Source organism: Rhineura floridana, chromosome 17 (assembly GCF_030035675.1).
Source record: "Rhineura floridana isolate rRhiFlo1 chromosome 17, rRhiFlo1.hap2, whole genome shotgun sequence".
Classification (NCBI taxonomy): domain Eukaryota; kingdom Metazoa; phylum Chordata; class Lepidosauria; order Squamata; family Rhineuridae; genus Rhineura; species Rhineura floridana.
The window spans coordinates 16,656,392-16,678,054 of record NC_084496.1 but is presented as its reverse complement, the minus strand read 5'-3'; the positions used below and the strand labels follow the sequence as shown (position 1 = coordinate 16,678,054).

Below are 21,663 nucleotides of genomic sequence, written 5' to 3'. Positions count from 1 at the left end.
CATTGTATTACATCACAAATACCAGAACCAAGAAGGATGTTGTCTGACTCTCAGCCATATAGCAACTTTTTGCAATGTAAATAGTGTATATCTTTGGTTTTTAAGGGCCTGAACAACACAATATTAAGACAAGGTTACCACAATGTAAAAAAAAAAGTGCTTCTTCAAAGAAAAGGCTACAAAAACATAAGGACTGGAGTTTGAGGAGAAGGGAGATTAAGATCTGTTAACAAAAGTTTATGCTCTCTCTATTATCAGATTTACTAAGAGACTGAAACTACCATCTAAGGACTTTAGAATAAGTGCAAGTGATACAACTTTAGAATAGCTGCAAGTGGAAGCATGAAAGGAGACATGCAACATAAGGATGGATGAGGAATTCAATTTTATTTGAATTTTAATGAGAAACTAAATATTCTGCACTTTCCAAAACAATATATGAACTGAAATATAGCTATCCTTCAAAATTTGCACTTCTCTGAATTTGGTAATGCAGTTCTCCCCATAAACAATAGGTACAAAATGCATCTTTTAAGGGGAAATGTGCATAAAAATGGAATATGGAAAATAACATGAAAAAGTATTAAAATGGAGAAAATTAAAAATTAAAAATGTGTATACTAAAAACTGCCAACAAACGTGTTTATTAGGAGAAATTCACTGGAAAATGCTGAATAATGTTCTTGAGGATTTTTGGGCAAAAATCTACAAATTGCTGCAGAAATGCGGAGACCTGAATTTAAGATAGGAAAAATGAGGTGGTAAGAGAACCACAGTTGAGATCCTTCAATCCCTAATTGCTCAAGACTTACAAGCCGTCTTAGCCATGTTTATCAGAAGTATGTCCCAGAATATTCAGTGGGATTTACTCTAAATAAGAGTTAATAGGATTGCAGAATTAAAAGGACAAAAGCCCAACTTGTATCTTAAACAACTGTATGCACAGCACCTTGAAATGCAACTACAAGGAACATAGTTCCATATGGGCTCCTGCCGGGAGGAATGGTGGGATATAAATCAAATAATAATAATAATATGGTTATGGCCCTTTTTGTCTGAGCAGATTCCTACACCGTTTGGGATTATACAGCAGATCCAAAGCCATCCATAGTTTCATTTTCATGTTTGTCAAGCCACATTGTTGGAGGGCTTTTTGGGTGGGGGGGTTGGTTTTTTCTATATTTGTACAGTTTAAGATGGCATGGATAAAGATGCTGCAGCAAGGAGTATCTTGCACCACTCTTGGTACAAGCTGCACTTTGTGTCCAGGACTTTTACTGTGAAAAACAGTAAAACAGAATTTCCGTTCCCATAGCTGGCTTTATAACCTGCTTAGCTCACGGTCTGCCTAGTAAACATCGCAAGACGTCATCCTAAGAGTCGGAAACGACTCGCACTACAAGTGTGGGGACACCTTTACTTTTTTAGCTCAACAAACAAAAATCTCCCTCATAAAAAATGCTTAATTCAACACTCAATTTGCAATTCACCTAAAAATAAAAATCAGAGGGCCTGAATTCTTAAGCATGCCAACACTTGCTGCAAAATGTGGAATGGGATTGGTGTGGTGGGAACGCTACCTGATTTGCATGAGGAACTGCTCACACTTACCACATTGGAGCTGCCTTCACACAATTGCTTTTCTAATGTCCACTTGAAGATATGCATCATGCTGGAGGGGCACAAAGTGATTTCTTGCATTCCTGGTTTCCTTTGCTGCATCTGTCAATTACAGATTCTCTCGGTTTTTTCCAATCTTAAATCCAGTTCTATATTTTAAGTCATGAAAATTCATCATCAAATTTCTCCTACTTGTTTGTATGCAATTTTGCCTAGCATACACATTTTTGCAAAGCATTTCCCCCTAATATAATGTGTTTTGAATGTTATTTTCAATAATATCTGCATTTTTATAGACATTACTTGGCTGGAGAATTGCATTGCAAAATTCAGAGAAGTGTGGATTTGGAAAGACGGTTCTGTTTCTATTGATGTATTGTTTGGAAAGTGCAAATTAGGTAGGTTTGCCTTTAAATGTAAACTGTATCAAATTTCTCCCCCATCCCTAGTTGCAATAGAGGGAGCAGGTGCACACCTGACCAAAAGGCACATGCTCACAGCTCTGCTTCTTCCATTGGAAACCATTTGAACTAGGAAAGCTGTAGACAGGGCAGCTCTGTACATGCACCAAAGCTCCATTTTTAGACAATGTCACTGAACCAGGGCAATATTCACATTTAATTTTACACCTTCCTTGATGTGTGAACTCTAGGCAGTGGAGAAACAGCATATTGTACAGTCCTTTCTAGTACGAAGCATTTCAGACTGCAGGGCATGCCTGCCACATGTTTGAATACTGCTAGTGTAAAAAGCAACAATAACTTGCATATGGAAATCTAAAACAGAAAAAAAACTAAACTGAAACCTATCATCCTGATAAGCTAGATTTCCATAGACTAGGATGCACTGAAACATTTGAAACTGCCTGCATGCTGAAGTGGGCACAAAACAGGAAGGACTCTGCCATGTGCCTTTTATTTGAATTGCTACTAACACCCAACCCCCTCTAATGACTGGACTTCTTTCAATAGCCTTTATACGCCAGCCATGAGGCAACTTATATGCTTGCAGCAATCCAAATTCCTACTGAACTCTTATCGTCTGTGAGGAAAAGATCAGGTCATCTTACACTGTCTCCTGAAACATTGTTAGTAAACTTGAGAGGGGTATGTCCAGAGTTAATTAATGACACTTTAGATGGAAGGACACTTTGGGGAAGGGCCATAGCTCAGTGGTAGAGCATCTGCTTTAGTCCCAGGTTCAATTCCTGGCATCTCCAGACAGGGCTGGGAAAGATCCCATTCTGAATTCCTTAGGACCTGAAGCCAGTTGACTAGCTAGAAAGGCCTAACAAGTGCTATATTTGCCAAAATGTTCTGCTCATCTAATGGGCCTTTTAGGCCTTAGATTGTCCCTTTGTCCCCTTAGTCCACAGCACAGAAGGACACTGGGATACACAGCTCGCTGGTAGAGCATCTGCTTTGCATGTAGAAGGTCCCAGTTCTATCCCCAGCATCTCCAGGTAGAGCTGGGGGAGGCTCCTGCCTGAAACCATGGACAGCTGCTGCCAGTCAGTGTAGGCAATACTGAGCTAGATGGGCCAATGGGTATGACTTGGTACAAGGCAGTTTCCTATGTCCCTATCTTTTCCTAGGTTCCCAAGCAGATACCACCTACAGAGATACAACAGGGCTGTATGTACTTCACCAAACTTTGAATCAGTCTTCAAATAGACCAGCATGAGACATTACATGGTAAACAAGATTCTCAACCCTGCATTTGCTTTCAGATGCAAATGTGTATGTTGGAGGGGGAGGGGGATGTGCAATGGAGAAGGATGACATTTAACGATCCTTCTGCTCACTGCTTCTGCGTCAGAAGCCCATGTTCCTGCCTACACAGCCAGACTCTGAGATCCAGGGAAAAACATCTGGGGAAAAGAGGTGATGCAAAGGGGAGGTACTGCATGAGGAAAGTGTTGCAGTGGCAGAGGATAGATTAAGCCAAGGGGGGGGGGACCTTTTTCGCCCATTTCTTTCTGAACAACCTTCCAAGGGCCACCTCCCAGTGGTGGGTGTGACAAGAGGCAAGTGGGTGGAGAGACAAATGTAGCTTTTACCTCTGTACAGCAGGCTGGTTTCTATACGCCCTCTCTAGCCTCCATTTAGGCAAACAAGAGACATGATCAGAGTTCAAGGACACATTCTAGCCAGGCAAAAGCACTCAAGGAGGATGCAATGCAGAGGTGGTGAGGCCTATGGCATGGGGAGGGTGTGTGTGACCTGGGGAAAGTTCTGAGCTCCAGATAGAGAAGCCTGGAGGGCCACATTTAGCCTCAGGGTCTGAGGTTCCTCACCCTGGGTTAAGCAACCTTCCTTCCCATCCATCATTTCCCCTCTGCAAGTGCCCCCATCCCTGCATTTGGCTGCAAACCCAGGGCTGGCTATACCAACCTCAGTGGGAGACAGTATGAATTTATTGGAGCAACCAATTGTGTACAAGTCCTTAGACTTAACCCCTACAAGATTTGGGCTTTATCTCACACCATGTGTTGTTAGGAGTGGATGCATTCTATCACTACATAGGGATAAAATCTTTGCACAAAAAATGGGCTTCTGCTCCAGATATTGGAGATCGGTGGCTCCGATGTCACTGGGGTAGTGAATCCACTCTGGGGTTTAATCCAAATATCCAAGAAGCTGTCCAAGGTTCTGTACCTATTTGGAGAATATTTTTCAGCACCTTGGACAGCTTATTGAAAGTTCAGACTACAACTCAGAGTGTATTCAATGCCCCACTGACATCAGAGCCACCAGTCTCTACTGGCTTCACACCAAAAGGAATTATTTCTGATCACAGTGAGCTTTGGAATGGATCTATAGCAGGATCTACCACTCAAGTTGGAGAGCTCAATCATGTTTCAACCTCATGCCAGTAACCCACACAAACAATGGACCTAATCAACCATGAACCTCTTCTGTAGGAGCTCCACTGAAAGGAATCAAAGATGTGCAGGTATGATCTTATACATCTCCCATTCATTTAAGTGAGGCTGATTCAGACATTCCTGGATGTGCCTCATATACCCTGGTAGTTTACTAAGGAGTAATTAAAGATAGGGATAATTCAAGGGCACAAACATCAGACCTCATGAGAGATAGTCTTAATAAAAATGGGGCACTTCAGTGGGAAATGGTCATGTCTATAAATCGAGCAAACGCTCTTCGCATGTCTCTACGGGCCATTTAGCTGCACCTCCAAACACTTCCACGTTGTTGTTGACCCAAGGGATGATGTTGCCAGGCATGTTGGTGGAGCAGTTAGCGATATTCATGATGTCCTCAGGCTTTAATACTCTGTCCCATATATTGAACTGACTCATCTCCCCAACAAAAGCTTGAGTTGCATCAAATCTTCCTCCAACAGTGTCCTGAACATGAACAAAAATAAACACGTGGATTAGCTTAACATCTGGTCTGTTCTATAGATGAATTGTGAGACTGTGAGCAGAACCTGCATTTTAAACTACCCTTTGTCCACAGCACTTAGTTGTAGGGCCCCAAGTTGGTTTATTTGTTTTTTTATTACTTTTTGCAGGTGATTTCCGCAACATGTAATTGAAGTAATAGTGCATTCGTGGTGGGTTTATACTGGACCATCTACACATCATTCCACTTTATTAGTTGTTCTGTAATGCTTCCCCAGTGTTTACTGCATTATTGCCATCTGGAGGGGCACTCTTAGGGACATAGAAAGCTGCCTTATACTGAAGGTCCATGTAGCTCAGTATTGGTCCACCCAGCTCAGTATTGTTTTCAGTGACGTGCAGTGGTTCTGCAGGATTTCAGACAGGGTTCTCTCCCAGCTCTACTGGGAAATGCCAGATATTGAACCTGGAACCTTCTGCATGCAGAGCAGATGCTCTGCCACTGAGCTATGGCCCTTCCCTCTTGCACTATCATGCAACAACAGTGGGACAACATCCCCTGGCCCTGGGACATTTGTGGTATTAAAAGTTACAGAATTTCAGCAGGAAACTATGGGACATGCATTCATTGGAAATGAAATAGTATGTCCATCCCAAAACATTTGTAGGTGCAAACAATACTGAAAGTCAGATCAAGTATAACCACCCAGATGCCAAACGCAAAGATTATCATGAATGGACAATAGAAAGGATGTCTGGAGAAGGCTGTAAATAATAAATGGAGGCATAATTTCCTGGAAGGAGGAAGCATAAACAAACACCTGGCTGCTCCCATGACTCACCTGCTCCTGACCAAGAATTAGAATCCCTCCTGGCTTAATGGGGTGCCAAGGGGCTAAATTATCCCCCATGCCAAGTTTCTCTCCATCTTGGAAGGCCTCCCACATTCCGTCCCTCGTCGTCCATGTGATGCAGATGTGGTGCCATTTTCCATCACTAATGAAAAGTGGGAGCTGGGCAACCTGTTGAAGACAACAAAAGCAACTGGGAATGCCTGAATTGTTGCAACCAAGAGACACAGGCCTGTTCAGTGGAAACTCATCCATTAGGGCAAATGAGACACTGCCCCACCAACCTCAGTTTGCATTCAGTCAATCCCCACCTGTCTGCCTTCTTACTTAAAAACAGTTCAGCTGGTGACACTTAACACCTACCTCCTTCTTAGACTCAGTTTTGCCCTTGTAAAACTCATTAGCAAGGAGGATGGGGACAAACTAGAATTAGCTGACTCTGCCTGTCATTGGCTCTGGTTCCATTTACTGATGGTCCCCTGCCTTCTGCCCTGTCAGTCCCAATGGGCTGCAGCCATCACTGGGCCTTTTTGTTCTGTGGTAAGCAGTGGAGACTGGTGCCTCCAATATCAGTGGGGCAGTGAATCCCTCCAGGATTTGAACTTTCAAGGGACCGCCCAAGGTGCTGACATCAGAGCCACCAGCCTGGTGATAAGAGTCTGATCTTCAGAAAACCATACTCTAAAACAAACAAAAACCAGTTATGTACACTGAGCAATAGCACACTTCAGGGTTGCCAATTAGGGGAAAAGAGGTGTATCCTCTCTGCCAGCCCTCCAACTAGTGTTAGGCAGTACAAACCTATACATGTTTACTCAGAAGTAAATCCCACTGTGCCCAATGTCAGTTATGGGAAAGTGTGTATAGGATTGCAGCTTCAGACATATGACTAAGAACATAACACCAAAGTTTCATCTAATCCAAGTCCTGTTATCCATAGTGGCTAACTAGATTCTGTTGGGAAACCCACAAGCAGAAAATAAAGACAACAGCCTTCTCATGCTGTTGTTCCTCAGTAACTGGTATTCAAATCAGAGGCAACTTGTCCCTGTATCTGGACGCTCCATTTAGCCATTATAGGTTATTCCTTAGTGTGGGCCAAGGATCAGCAACCTTTTGGGGCCAGTGGAATTTTGTGAAAATGCCATGAGCACCAGTCACAAAATGGGTGTAGTGGGGGAGTGGCATAATACAAAATGGCTGCTGTGAGGCATGTAGGAGATGCTAAGCCAGTAGAAACAGAAACTGAGCAGGAGGAACAAACAGTTTCTCATGCCTTGTGGATTTTTGAGGGGATATTTACTGAGACCTTTCACAGGCACCATAGGAGGTAATGGCAGGCTCAGTGGTACCATGGGCAACATTTGGCAGCTCCATGGCATAGGCTACCATTTGCTCTTCCAAAGGGAAAGGAGAAGGGGAGAGAGTTGACAGATTAATACTCCTCTTCCCCATGCCCAAAGCCTGAGATCAAAAGTTTTTCTCAAGAAATATATTTATATATTCACTAATAGGCAAAAAAACCTGTTATGGTTTAAGTACGTACCTATAACCAACATATATTTCTATCAAACTTTAAAAACCAGGGAAATTAGGCAGCTATAGTGAATGCACCAAGGGAGCAGGAGACCTGATCTCCTTTCTGAGATATTGGACTGCCCTACAAATTCGTAAAAATGCAAACACAATTTGGGTTGGCCTTTCACAGTCCAATCCACTTCCTATGTAGCTTGGAAGAATTTGGTAATGTGCCACTGAGCACATGGCGAGTGGTGGCAACACCTGCCATCTCCAAAGATAGAGAATTACATTTTTGTATGTTTGTTCTTCTTACTTTGTTTCTTTTCTATGTTACTACTGTTTCTACAGAGAATTATATTTCTCTCATTATTCATCCTAGAAATCTGTGTCAAATTGATTTTTATTAATTTCAAAGCTGTTCTATTGGTCTCTGTCATATGATGGCAAATATAGCCTTTTGTGTTTCAAACTGGAGGTTATGTTCTACTTCTCTTTTGGGTACAAAAACAGTTGAATCTGAAACTGCAGTTTGATGTAAAATCAGATTGATTACAATATGTTACTACTGTTGGAAAACATAAACGTGGCCTGCCCAGGATGTTTGTTTTCAGCCTGCTATGCTTAAACCACTCCACTTAAGGAAAAGTGGGCATAGTCAATTAAAAACATAGAGCACACCTAAAACTTTGCTAGAAGGTATTTCATCTCCCACTGTTTTATCTTTTGCAAACTGAGACACTCCTCATGTCCATTGGAGACTATTCTGCAGAATAGTCAATGGCATTATCCCAAAACAAATTTTAGTGTTGCAAAGTGTTGCTGTACTTCACATATTCACAGAAGCAAAAGAAAATGATTTACTTTAGGAAACGTCACTAAAATTGCAAAGTAAATCGAACATATCTAAAGTGACTATCTGAACTATATCAAGTGTCTTAATATTGTTGCTTCTTCCTTGCTAAACCAAGATGAGCACAGCACGTCTTGTTTCTGTCATTTGGGCTAACTGCAGGTGTTCCCACAACTCACCATATGTGAGTGCATTCACTATAGCTGCCCAATTTCCCTGCTTTTAAAAGTTTGATAGAAATATATGTTGGCTATAGGCACGTTCTCAAACCGTAAGTGTTTTTTGCCTATTAGTTAATTTCTGCTTTTTAATCTGGAAGGTAAGAAATAGGATTCTGTGCAAGTTTGCTGAGAATGGATTGATCATTGGCATGCTTATTGAGTTCAGTGGGATTTACTCCCCTGCACTCATGCTTAGGATAGGTAAAACTGACCATGGGAGAAAAGGAGGGAAGGGGGAGGGCTGGAGTGGGCAGGGGAGGAGGAAGAAGGAAAAGGGGAGGGAAAGAAGAAGGGAGGAAGGGAGATTGATAAATGAATAATTTCCAGGTTATGAGCTGGACCCAGGTTTGCATCTGCATAATGTATGAAATGGCCCTGAGGAGTGTTTACATGTGGCGTGGGGAAAATGCATGAGTAGAAGCTTTTTTTCCATCTCTCATAATACTAGAACCAGGGGTCATTCAATGAAGCTGAATGTTGGAAGAAAGAAGACAAACAAAACAAGTTTGTGCAGATAGCGACAGGCTACCAGTTTGAACAGCTTTAAAGGGGGATTAAACAAATTCATGGAAGAGAAGGCTGTCAATAGCTATTAGTCATGATGGCTATATATATTACCTGCAATAACAGAAGCAGTTTGTCACTGAGTACCAGTTGCTGGAAATCATCAGTGGGGGAGAATGTTGTTGCACTCATGTCCTGCTTGCTGGCTTACCAGAGGCATCCTAATGGCCATTGTGAAAACAGGGATGCTGGACTAGATGGGCCATTGTCCTGTTGACAAAGGATCTCCCTATGTTCTTTTGTGTTGGAAACTGAAAAAGCCTGACATTATCTGCCCTAGAAATCTTTATCCTTAATTCCAGATATACAGAGAATCTCTGTATCTCCTCAACAGTAAGAGCAACGTAGTCTGAACATGCTTAAAGGCACTCTTCTTTAGAATTGCCAGGTAGATTGCTGGACCTGTACACAGACAACACCCTGTGTACATATATTATGAACCATCTGAATGATGCATATGTCTCTTAGGAACCACTTTGAAGTGTATGACACTATCACAATGCATCAGCATAGCACTTTCTACTTCCTCCCCCCATGCTTCTCCTTCTGGTAGAGACTTATTCTGACCACTTTTTAAATAGGCCAGATATTGCCCTGATCAATAGCTTACAACCTAATTTTAAAACAGCTGAGCCAACAAGCCCTCTTCAATGAAGGGAGCTTCTACTAGCAGAGCAATTCAAGACCTGCAGCTTTACTGTCTGATGGATCAGCAGTGCAAAGCTGAGAGTCTGATCCTTTCCTTCACAAACAAATAAAGCCCTAAATGTCTGGGGTCCAGGATATCTAATGGGCTGACTCCTCCCCTAAGGTCTTCTGGTGCCCCCCCAATGTTCCAACTAGGGATGGGGGAGAAATTCAGTACAGTTTCCATGTGCCATCACACACCACATCCATGCACAAACAATGGCCAGTTTATCATTTTTAACAAAAGGGGGCTTGAGTGCCTTGGCACTTCAGACCAAATGAAGAATTGCCCTGGGCCTATAATAGTGCAGGATTATGTACTGCTAAACTGAGGGATCACATAAAAGTGCAGGATCAAACATTTCGCTATTGGGATATCTCTCTCTCTCTCTCTCTTTTCACCTTGGCTGATAAAAAAGCAATAGAATTCTTAAAAGGAATGTAGTCTTACGTTGTCATTAATGAGCAGTTCAATGGGGTTATTTTCCCACTGTATCAACACAACCTCATTAGCCTGCCCAGGGACAGCATAGGAGAAAGGCGTCCCTATTCCAGGTGAGGTGCTCGACTTCAACCACAAGCACACAGTGAAGGTATACAGCTCGGGGAGTGTCTTCTTGATCTTCCCATACAAATAATTGGTGCGAAGAGGAAGGGAGACTTTAAATTCATCGGGCGATTTAAAAGCGCTGGTACCTATGGGCCAGATCCAGAAAGGACACAAGGTTAGCCATGTAAATAATAGGGCTGTTACTCACATAAAGAAACCTTTCTTGATTAATTGTGTAAGGTTTAGTCAGTTTATCAATTAGTCATTTATATTTGCATAAAAGTGATACAAGAGTTCGAAGCAAAAAAACAGGCATACTTTCTTCATCTTTGCAGAGATTTTTTTAAATTATTAATCTGTTCAGAAATGTTTAAAACAAATAAGTTGAATTCTCCACATTTCTGCAGCAATTTGCATTAAAAAATCCTCACAAAATTCATCATCACTTTCATGTGAATTTATCTTAATAAACACATTTTTGTATTCAGTTTTGACTAATATTCATATTTTGCAAGCAATTTTCCCTAATGCATTGTGTGTTATTTTCATGAATATGTTCATTTTTATGCACACTTTCCCCTAATACATGCATTTTTGTACACATTGGCTGGCTGGAGAATGGCACCACAAAATTTGAGTAAGTGGGAATTTCAAAGGATGGCTGTATTTTGGTCCTCATATTATTTCGAAAAGTGTGAAGCTGACAGATTCCTCTTTAAATGCAAACTGAATCAAATGCTGCCCTAACCCTGTCACAGATTATAGGCTGTTTTGGTCTGGATTAGAAAAATAGGCATCTGCTTTATACCAGGTCTGACTATTTCATTCATCTAATCAGGTATTACATACTCTGACTAGCTATGGCCTCCAGGATCTCAGGCAAATACCTTTCCATTCATCTACAACTTGATCTTTTTAATTGGAGATACTGGGGATTGTACCTTGGACCCTCTGCAGTGCATGTACTCTGCAACTGAGCTATGGCCCCTTCCTTTAATTAGATGTTCTGATTCTGTGCTTATTGATGAGTGACTGCCTTACACGTTGGGGGTTTCATTCCTTCCTTTCTGTTCTGACATTTTGTGTGAAATAGAGGCACATTCATTTGGAATGAAACGCAAAGCCTTCCTTACAATTGTGTTTTTAGGATGAGGACATTAGTAGCCAACATCAAAATTCCCTGTGGTTTTTCTGGCAGAAGATAAAAAAATCAGCTCTCCACACTACCAGTCCCAAATGCTTTGCTTTTAAATGAATCTAGCAGACCAGTTTTTGACTGCTTTTAAACACCTGGGGATCTGATTTGCAGAAGTTCTCCTGCAACTTTTTCAAACTCTTTTTCTCTGCAAACTTTTCCCTTTAGTAGTATTTGATTACAAGATCTGCAACAGCCCTCTTGCCACTTCAAGCTCTTTTTGTGAATTAATATTAATAGGTTAAAAGCAAGATATGAACAACCTGTGCCCCTGGAGACACAGATTTGATTGTGCGCCACTGTTCACCTCAGCTGCAAGGTTCCAGTACATTTTTACCAATATGTCCATCTTCCAGCCTGATTTTAGATATGTTTACTCAGGGTTCAAACTAGATACCCCAGCAACCAACCTGTTTGTTTAAATCCAGTCCTGTCCTAATCATACATAACGGTCAGTGTAATTTAGTGGTTAAAAGCTGGGGTGGGAAACCCATAGCCCTCCAGATGTTGTTGGACACCATCTGCCATCAGTCCCAGCTAGCATGGCCTGGTCAGGGATGATGGGCGTTGGTGTCCACCAACGTCTGGAGGTCCACAGATTCCCCACTGCTGAGCTAAAGAGTTGGATTATGTGGGAATTTAAATCCGTACTTAGCTAAGAAGCTCATTGTGTGACTTTGGGCCAGCCACCATCTCTCAGCCTAACCTACGTCACAAGATTGTTATGCAGATAAATGGGATAGGTGGAAAATAATCACATATGATGCCTTGAGTTTTTTGTAGCAAAGGTGGGATATTAATGACATGATATAATATAGAGTCAGAGGAAACTAGTTTAGAGAACCAAAGGAGACAAACCCACTCTCTTTCCCTGGCTTACCTCCAAGCATTTGCCGCCACCACCTCTCTCTCTCCCTCTCTCTCTCTCTCTCCCCCCCCCTCTCTCTCTCTCACACACACACACAGGGAAGGACTGTAGCTCAATGGCAGGACATCTGTTTTGCATGCAGAAGGTCCCTGCTTCAATCCCCAGCATCTCCAGGTAGGCCTAGGAATGTCCCCTGTGTGAAACCCTGGATAGCCACTGCCAGTCAGTGTAGACAGCACTGAGCCAGAGGGACCAAATTGGTCTGACTCAGTATGAAGCTGCTTTCTATGTTCTTATACACACTGGGCTCTCGTCCAGGATTCAGCTAAGCTCAGGTGAGGGGAAGCAATTTCAGAATGAGACTGTGGGGAAGTGAGCTATGGGAGGAGGCCCAGCGGGAGAAGATCCACAGCTCAGTGAAAGAGCACGTCTTGCTTGCTGAAGGTCCCAGGTATTTCTTAACTAGATCAGGCAGAAGATGGTGGGGAAGATCTCTGTCCTATATTCTGGGAAGCCACTGCCTGTTGCAGTAGACAATACTAGGCTAGATAGTGGCTGCTGGTGGCTCCATGTCAGTGTGCCAGTGGAATCCACTCTGGGTTTTAGTCCGAACTTTCAAGGAGCTGTGCAAGCGTGGACTAAAACCCAGAGCAGATTCCACTGCCCCATTGACATGGAGCCATCAGCTACCACTGAAGTAAACAAATGGTCCAACTGAGGTACGAAGTCAGCTACCTATGTTATCAGGGAGCATAGGTGGGTTAAAATTACCAAGTGGTTTAAGTCACCAAGAACAAAAGGAGAAGAAAAGAATGGATCTGAATCCAATTTCCCATTTTGAAATGCATGCATTTCCTGAACAAGCATGCATGCTAAAAGGTTCCCGTAACAATTAAAACATTTATGTTTTACAACTAAGTACAACTTTTATACAATTTAGGAACACTATAAGGGAAAGTTGCAGCATTTGGGGCTTTTTAGTTTAGAGAAAGGCAAGGAAGAGATGAAATGATGGTGCTCTCTGCGAGGGAGAAGGGACTCGGGATTCCTGACCCTGAAAGACCTGAGAGACTTGGGAGGCAACTGACCAAGAGAGGAGGAGGAGCTCTGGTGAGGTAAGCAGCTCATCTGCATACTTTCTTTCCCATCAGGCTCGGCGGCGCAAATTTAAATGAAAAAAAAAAAAAAACCAAACTACAATCCATTCAACTACTTCCTGGCCCTGACAACAGAAACATCAAGACTGCCACTGACAACCGAAATAGGAAACAACAAACATAAAATGAAGGGGGATCAAGCAGTTGTCACCTGCAACGTGTGCGCTATCTTCATCTTCTTAATGGAAACCAGACGTGATTACACTTGCAGCAAGTGCAGATTGGTGGCGCTCCTAGAAGAAAAGGTTAGGGGGCTGCAGCAACGCATAGACACCCTGCGACTTATCAGAGAAGATGAGGACTTCCTCGATAGAACACAAGAGGAATTAAGGGGGTGACAAAAAGTACAGGAAGAAAGTGACAAGGAAGAAGAGGACTGCAACAGCTACAAATCTCCGTGGAGGACTGTCACTGTAAGAGCAAGGAAAAACAGGAGGGATTCAGAACTGATGCAACTAACAAATTGCTTTCAGTGTCTCTCAGCAGACAGCACCTCTGAAGAGCCTCAACAAACTCACCTGCATCAAGAGACACTGACTGCAAAGGAAGACTCCACACTTCAGAAGAAGGAAGCTGATGCAACCACTGCTCGCGGCAAAAAGAGGAGGATGCTGATGGTTGGAGACTCATTGCTCAGGGAGGTAGAGGCACTGGTATGCCAGCCGGACAAAATGAATTGAGAGGTCTGTTGTCTCCCTGGGGCGCACATCCGGGACGTCGCTGACAACCTGCCGAGGCTCATTGGGAACCAAGATAGGTACCCCTTTCTCCTCATCCATGTGGGCACGAACGACACGGCCAGAAACACCTTGGAACAGATCACCTTGGACTATGAGGCTCTGGGTAGGAAGGTCAAGCATTTGGGGGCGCAGGTGGTCTTCTCGTCAATTCTTCCCGTGAAGGATAGAGGACTACAAAGGGAAAGGAAGATACTGCAGGTCAACGACTGGTTACGCAGATGGTGTCAACGGGAGAGGTTTGGATTCTGGGACCATGGTCTAAGCTTCTTGGAGGGGGGACTGTTGGCAAGAGATGGGCTGCACCTCACGAGGACTGGAAAGAATCTCTTGGGCAGAAGTATGGCCAAACTCATCAAGAGGGCTTTAAACTAAAGCCTCTGGGGGATGGAGATGATAGCTTAAAGACCGATCCAAAGACAGTGGGTTGTAAACGCAGCCATTTGAAGGGTACAGGAGACACTGGGAGAGAGAAAGGGATGCACGGCAAAGCTCACGGTATATTAACGGAGGAATCCAATCGGGACAAAAGAGACTTCTGCTGTCTATATACCAACGCGCGGAGCTTGGGAAACAAGCAAGGGGAGCTTGAAGTCTTAGTGCATCAAGGCAAATATGACTTCATAGGGATAACAGAAACTTGGTGGGATGACTCCCATGATTGGAATATAGCCATTCAAGGATATAAACTCTACAGAAAGAATAGAAGCAACAGAAAAGGAGGGGGAGTAGCGTTATACATCAAAGACAAATACACCTCTATGGAAATCCAAGAGAGTGAACAAAGGGGTCCGATAGAGACCATTTGGGTAAAAATAAATGGAGAAAAATAAAACCGACATGGTAGTAGGTGTCTACTACAGACCCCCTGGCCAAGAAGAGGTGGTAGACAAGGCCTTTCTCAAACAAATCTCTGAAATCTCAAGGAGGCAAGAAGTAGTAGTGATGGGGGACTTCAACTACCCGGATATCTGCTGGGAGACAAACTCTGCGAAGCACAAAGCCTCCAACAAATTCCTGATGGGCCTTGCTGATAATTTCCTCTTTCAAAAAGTAGAAGAAGGAACAAGGGGATCTGCAATCCTGGACCTGATCTTAACTAACACGGACGAATTGGTCACGGGAATTAAAGCGGTCGGTACCTTGGGGGAAAGTGACCACGTAATGCTGGAATTCGGGATTCTGGGGAAAGCCAAAGAAGAATATAGTCAAACATGGACCTTGGATTTCAGGAAAGCTGATTTTAGCAAGCTCAGGGAAATGATGGGTAGGATCCTGTGGCTAGATAGACTAAAGAAAAAAGGAGCCCAAGAAGCGTGGGAGTTCATGAAGAACATATTACAAAAAGCGCAATCGCAAACAATTCCAAAGAGGAAGAAAAATGGAAGACATCGGAAAAAGCCAATGTGGCTACACGGAAGACAGGTGGAGGAGGTAAAAGTAAAAAAGAGCATGTATAAAGAATGGAAGGAAGGACGCATCACCAAGGAAGAGTACCGACGTGCGGCTCGGGCTTGCAGGAATAGTGTAAGGAAAGCTAAAACCCAGAATGAGCTGAGGCTGGCGAGGGAAGCGAGGAACAACAAAAAGGGGTTTTTCAGATATGTTTGAAGCAAGAGAAAGACCAAGGAAATGGTGGGACTGCTGCTCAATGAGGATGGCAAAATGTTGACAGATAACGAGGAAAAAGCAGAACTGCTCAACACCTATTTTGCCTCCGTTTTCTCCCAAAAAGGAAACAGTGTGCAACCTTGCATCGGTAGCAATCTCAGTAAGGGGTCGGGACTGCAGTTCGAGATAAGGAGATAGTCAGGAAATACCTAGTTAACCTAAATGAGTTCAAATCTCCAGGGCCTGATGAACTGCATCCCAGAGTATTGAAGGAACTTGCGGATGTACTCTCGGAACCTCTTGCCATCATCTTTGAGAAATCCTGGAGAACGGGAGAGGTGCCGGAGGATTGGAGATGGGCAAACGTCGTCCCGCTCTTTAAAAAGGGTAAAAAAGAAGATCCAGGGAATTACAGGCCGGTCAGTCTGACTTCAATACGGGGAAAGATATTAGAACGGATAATAAAAGAGTCCATTGGCAACTATCTAGATGACAATGCTGTGATTAGAAGGAGCCAGCATGGGTTTGTCAAGAAAAAATCCTGTCAAACTAATCTCATCTCTTTTTTTGATCGGGTCACTAGCTTAGTAGATGGTGGAAATGCTGTAGATGTCATCTATCTAGATTTCAGCAAAGCGTTTGACAAGTCCCCCACAACCTTTTGATTAGCAAACTCGTCAAATGCGGACTACATGGAAATACTGTCAGGTGGATTCACAACTGGTTGGAAAACCGTACTCAAAGAGTGGTCGTGGGTGGCTCTGCTTCGGACTGGAAGGAGGTTTCGAGTGGAGTGCCACAGGGTTCTGTCCTGGGGCCGATACTCTTCAACATTTTTATCAATGACTTAGATGATGGGGTGGAGGGAAGCCTTATGAAGTTTGCGGATGATACGAAACTGGGAGGGATAGCTAACACAATGGAAGACAGGAATAAAATCCAAAGGGACCTGGATAGACTAGAAAATTGGGCTGAAATTAATAAAATGACATTCAATAATGACAAATGCAGGATTGTGCATTTAGGCCACAAAAACAAAATGCACGGGTACAGGATGGGAAATACCTGGCTTAGCAGTAGTGCGTGTGAGAAGGACCTTGGAATTGTAGTGGATCGCAAGTTGAACATGACCCAGCAGAGTGATGCTGCGGCAAAAAAGGCAAATGCGGTTTGGGGCTGCATAAACAGAGCTATAGTTTCCAGGTCAAGGGAAGTAATAGTCCCACTATATTCTGCATTGGTCAGGCCTCATCTGGAATACTGCGTTCAGTTCTGGGTGCCTCATTTTAAGAAAGATATAGACAAGTTAGAGCGGGTTCAGAAGAGGGTGACGAGGATGATAGCCGGTATGGAGAACAAGTCTTATGAGGAAAGGTTGAAGGAACTTGGCATGTTCAGTCTGGTGAAGAGAAGGCTGAGGGGTAACATGATTGCACTCTTTAAGTACCTGAAGGGCTGTCACATAGAGAAGGGTACAGATTTGTTCACTGCTGCCCCAGAGGGTAGGACTAGGTCTAATGGTTTTAAGTTGCAGGAGCGTAGATTCAGATTGGATATTAGAAGGAGCTTCTTGACAGTAAGGGCGGTTCGGCAATGAAACCGACTGCCTAGGGAGTTGGTGGGATCCCCTTCGCTGGATGTCTTCAAGCAGAGGCTAGACGGCTGTCTGCGGGAGATGCTGTAGCTGTGGATTTCCTGCTGAGCAGGGGGTTGGACTCGATGGCCTACAAGGCCCCTTCCAACTCTATGATTCTATGATTCTAAGTGTATAAAATTATGCATGGCATGGAGAAAGTGGAAAGAGAAAAGCTTTTTCCCCTCTCTCATAGTACAAGAACTCATGGGCATCCAATCGAGCTGAATGTTGGAAGATTTAGGACAGTCAAAATAAAGTTAAGCTATGAATTCACTCCCATAGGAGGCTGTGATGGCCACCAGCTTGGATGGCTTTAAAAAATTAGACAGATTCATGGAGAATATGGCTATCAATGGCTACTATCCATGATTATTTATTTATTTAAGTTTATTTATACCCCGCCTTTTGGGCAAAGGCCCTCAAGGCGGCTTACAAAAAACACAAATATAAAATACAATATAAAAATGCATCAATAAAACAATACAAAATACAATCTGCAAAAGTTAAATAACAATACACATAGTAGCTCTTAATGGTGGCTTTATCCGTGGTACAAGTAACTGCATTTTCTGTGTTATCTATTTCCTTTTCCTAAACAGCTGATCTCAGTGATTCTGCTGAAGTGCAGGAGTGGTCCAGCATAGATGGATAAAGTATGGGGTAGGCTTGAGAAATCCCATTACTCATCTTTGTTATCTTCCTGGAAATCACTCTCTGCCCCCAACCTTTGGGTGCTGACCTCATTGTACTTCAACCAGAGTAGGACCTCTTCTGGAAGATCCGGAGACTCCACTTTCCTGCAGTAGAGGCACTCGACAGGTTCCATGGAGCTTGCACCAGCAACATACTGCCAAACATGGAGGATGGCGCAGATGAAGCCGTCGCGGGCGTGAACAAAGCGCTGCTCAAGGAGGAAGGCATGTCGGTCCCAGCCCAGGAGCCGCGTGTGGATGGCAAAGCGCTCAAGCAGGTGGAGGCAGCAGAGGGAGCAGAGGGAGAGGCAGGAGGCGGTGGCCAGGACGGCGCAGAAGAGCCCACTGCGGGTCAGGTGGACAGCCCGTGCCAGGTCGGCCTCCTGTGGGTACCGGGCATTGTTCATGGGCAGCAGGCAGTCCAAGTCTCCCGGCAGGACCCAACTTGGGAAGCTCTGCTCCTCCAGCAGGTGCCGGATGGGGGGCAGTGCCCAGCGGGTGTACAGCAGCGGCAGGGGCAGTCGCAACAGGTACCAGCCATCCATGAAGGCGAAGAAAGTGGCCAGTGCCCCCAGAGCCACAGCCAGCACCAGCCACGGCATTGTGGCCATGGCAGCGGGGCGCACGGCAGCGAGCAAGGCTATGATGGCTATGCTCTGCCTCCATAGTTGGAGGCATTATGCTTCTGAATACCAGTTGCTGGAAACCAGAAGAAGGGAGAGTGCTCAGGTCTTGCTTGCAGTTTCTTACGGGCATCTGGTTAGCCACTGTGAGAACAGGATGCTGAACTTGTTATGTGCCTTCAAGTCGATTATGACTTATGGCGACCCTATGAACCAGTGACCTTCAAGAGCATCTGTCATGAACCACCCTGTTCAGATCTTATAAGTTTAGGTCTGTGGCTTCCTTTATGGAATCAATCCATCTCGTATGGCCTTCCTCTTTTTCTACTCCCTTCTGTTTTTCCCAGCATTATGGTCTTTTCTAGTGAATCATGTCTTCTCATGATGTGTCCAAAGTATGATAGCCTCAGCTTCATCATTTTAGCTTCTAGTGACAGTTCTGGTTTTATTTGTTCTAACACCCAATTATTTGTCTTTTTTGCAGTCCAAGGTATCCGCAAATCACACCTCCAACACCACATTTCAAATGAGTTGATTTTTCTCTTATCCACGTTTTTCACTGTCCAACTTTCACATCCATACATAGAGATCGGAAATACCATGGTCTGAATGATCCTGACTTTGCTGTTCAGTTATACATCTTTGCATTTGAGGACTTTTTCTAGTTCTCTCATAGCTGCGCTCACCAATCCTAGCCTTCTTCTGATTTCTTGACAACTGTCTCCATTTTGGTTAATGACTGTGCCGAGGTATTGATAATCCTTGAAAAGTGCAACGTCCTCATTGTCAACTTACATAAATCTTCTGTTGTCATTACTTTAGTCTTCTTGACGTTCAGCTGTAGTCCTGCTTTTGTGCTTTCTTCTTTAACTTTCATCAGCATTCGTTTCAAATCATTACTGGTTTCTGCTAGTAGTATGGTATCATCTGCCTATCTTAAATTATTGATGTTTCTCCCTCCAATTTTCATACCTCCTGCATCTTGGTCCAATCCCGCTGTCCATATGATATCTTCTGCGTATAGATTAAACAAATAGGGTGATAAAATACACCCCTGTCTCACACCCTTTTCTATTGGGAACCAATTGGTTTCTCCATATTCTGTCCTTACAGTAGCCTCGTGTGCAGACTATAGGTTGCGCATCAGGACAATCAGTTGTGGCACCCCCATTTCTTTTAAAGCATTCCATAGTTTTTCATGATCTACACAGTCAAAGGCTTTGCTGTAATCTATAAAGCACAGGGTGATTTTCTTCCGAAATTCCTTGCTCCGTTCCATGTATGGTTGCGATATGATCTCTGGTGCCTCTTCCCTATCTAAATCCAGCTTGGACATCTGGCATTTCTCGCTCCATATATGGTAAGAGCCTTTGTTGTAGAATCTTGAGCATTACTTTACATGCATGGGATATTAAGGCAATAGTTCAATAACTACTGCATTCTCTGGGATCCTCTTTCTTTGGAATTGGGATATATATTGAACGCTTCCAGTCTGTGGGCCATTGTTTAGTTTTCCATATTTGTTGACAAGTTTTTGCAAAAATTTGGACAGATTCAGTCTCAGTAGCTTGTAGCAACTCTATTGGTATGCCAGATGTTCCTGGTGATTTGTTTCTTCCAAGTATTTTAAGAGCACCTTTCACCTCACATTCTAAAATTTCTGGTTCTTGATCATATGGTTCCTCCGTGAATGAATCTGTCATCCTTGCATCTCTTTTATAGAGTTCTTCAGTGTATTGCTTCCGTCTTCCTTTTATTTCATCTCGGTCAGTCAGTGTGTTCCCTTGTTGATTATTCAACATTCCTACTCTTGGTTTAAATTTCCCTTTCATTTCTCCAATCTTTTGGAATAGGGCTCTTGTTCTTCCCATTTTGTTGTCCTCTTCTATTTCTATACAATAACTATTGTAATAGTTTTCTTTGTCCCTACGTACTAGTCATTGTATAGTTGCATTTAGGGTTCTAACCGTGTTTCTATCTCCTTTTGCTTTTGCTTTCCTTCTCTCTTTAACCATTTTAAGAGTTTCTTCCTTCATCCATTGAGGTCTTTCTCTCTTTTTAACTAGAAGTATTGTCTTTTTGCATTCTTCCCTGATAATGTCTCTGACTTCAGTCCATAGTTCTTCTGGTTCTCTGTCAACTAAGTTTAAATCCTCAAATCTGTTCTTTATATTCTTCTGGAATGTTATTTAAATTGTATTTTGGCATTATGATTACTTTGTTGTTCTTCTTTAGTTTTATTCTGATTTTCGATACGACCAGTTCATGATCTGTACCGCAGTCTGCTCCTGGTCTTGTTTTTGCAGAAAGTATGGAACTCCTCCTGTTTCCAATTATATAATCAATTTGATTCCTATACTGACCATCTGGTGATGTCCATGTGTACAGTCATCTTTTTGGTTGCTCAAAAAATGTGCTGGCAAGAAACAAATGCTGAACTAGATGGGCCATTAGCCTGATCCAGCAGGCTCTTCTTATGTTACAATCCAAAACCTTGGCCTATCCTGGAGCATGCCCTTTTCACTCTTAAAATTGGACTTTATGCCCATGCATGCACACACACACACAGAGGTCCTTTATGTATAAGGCTTAGTGAAGACATTGTTACTTCAGCAGGCATTTTAAGTCATTTCTGATTTTATAGTTAGTTTTAATTGCTTTTATCTCTATTGTATTTGTTAAACTTATTGTACACTGCTTAGATGCTATTGTAATTAAGGAGAATAAAAATAAATACATAAAAATAAATCCATTTTTATTTTATTCATTTTCTTACATTTTATATATGTCAAGGAACACAAAGTACATTTAGTTCCCAGGGGGTCATCCTTGTGGCCAGACCCAGATCTGCCTTCAGCAAGGTGGTCTCATGTGCCTTCAGACCATATCCAGGGACCAAATTTGAGATAGTCC

At 43.0% G+C, this 21,663-nt stretch overlaps 2 protein-coding genes across 3 annotated transcripts in view; both read right to left on the bottom strand.

Moving 5' to 3' along the window:
• Positions 1-618: 618 nt before the first annotated feature.
• Positions 619-21,663, bottom strand: part of NPTX2 (neuronal pentraxin 2) — a 41,859-nt gene continuing 20,814 nt past the window's right edge. The window contains exons 3-6 of one of the 2 annotated variants that reach the window (XM_061600001.1): positions 10,133-10,377; positions 5,830-6,009; positions 4,816-4,990; positions 619-1,722 (exon numbers count right to left, since the gene is read on the bottom strand). In XM_061600001.1, coding sequence (XP_061455985.1) covers positions 1,628-1,722; positions 4,816-4,990; positions 5,830-6,009; positions 10,133-10,377 — 695 coding nt within the window. In that variant the 3' untranslated portion in view covers positions 619-1,627. Of the gene's footprint in view, positions 1,723-3,378; positions 4,991-5,829; positions 6,010-10,132; positions 10,378-21,663 lie in introns of those variants that run through there. The other variant, XM_061600002.1, reaches the window with a different exon arrangement.
• LOC133372057 (protein THEM6-like) lies at positions 18,115-18,729 on the bottom strand. Its single transcript, XM_061600289.1, has one exon. It carries the CDS (start codon positions 18,727-18,729, stop codon positions 18,115-18,117), a length of 615 nt encoding a protein of 204 aa, XP_061456273.1.

Bases quoted from the DNA above. Each gene is read 5' to 3' on its own strand.
- LOC133372057 (XM_061600289.1), bottom strand. From the start codon at position 18,729: ATGCCGTGGCTGGTGCTGGCTGTGGCTCTGGGGGCACTGGCCACTTTC.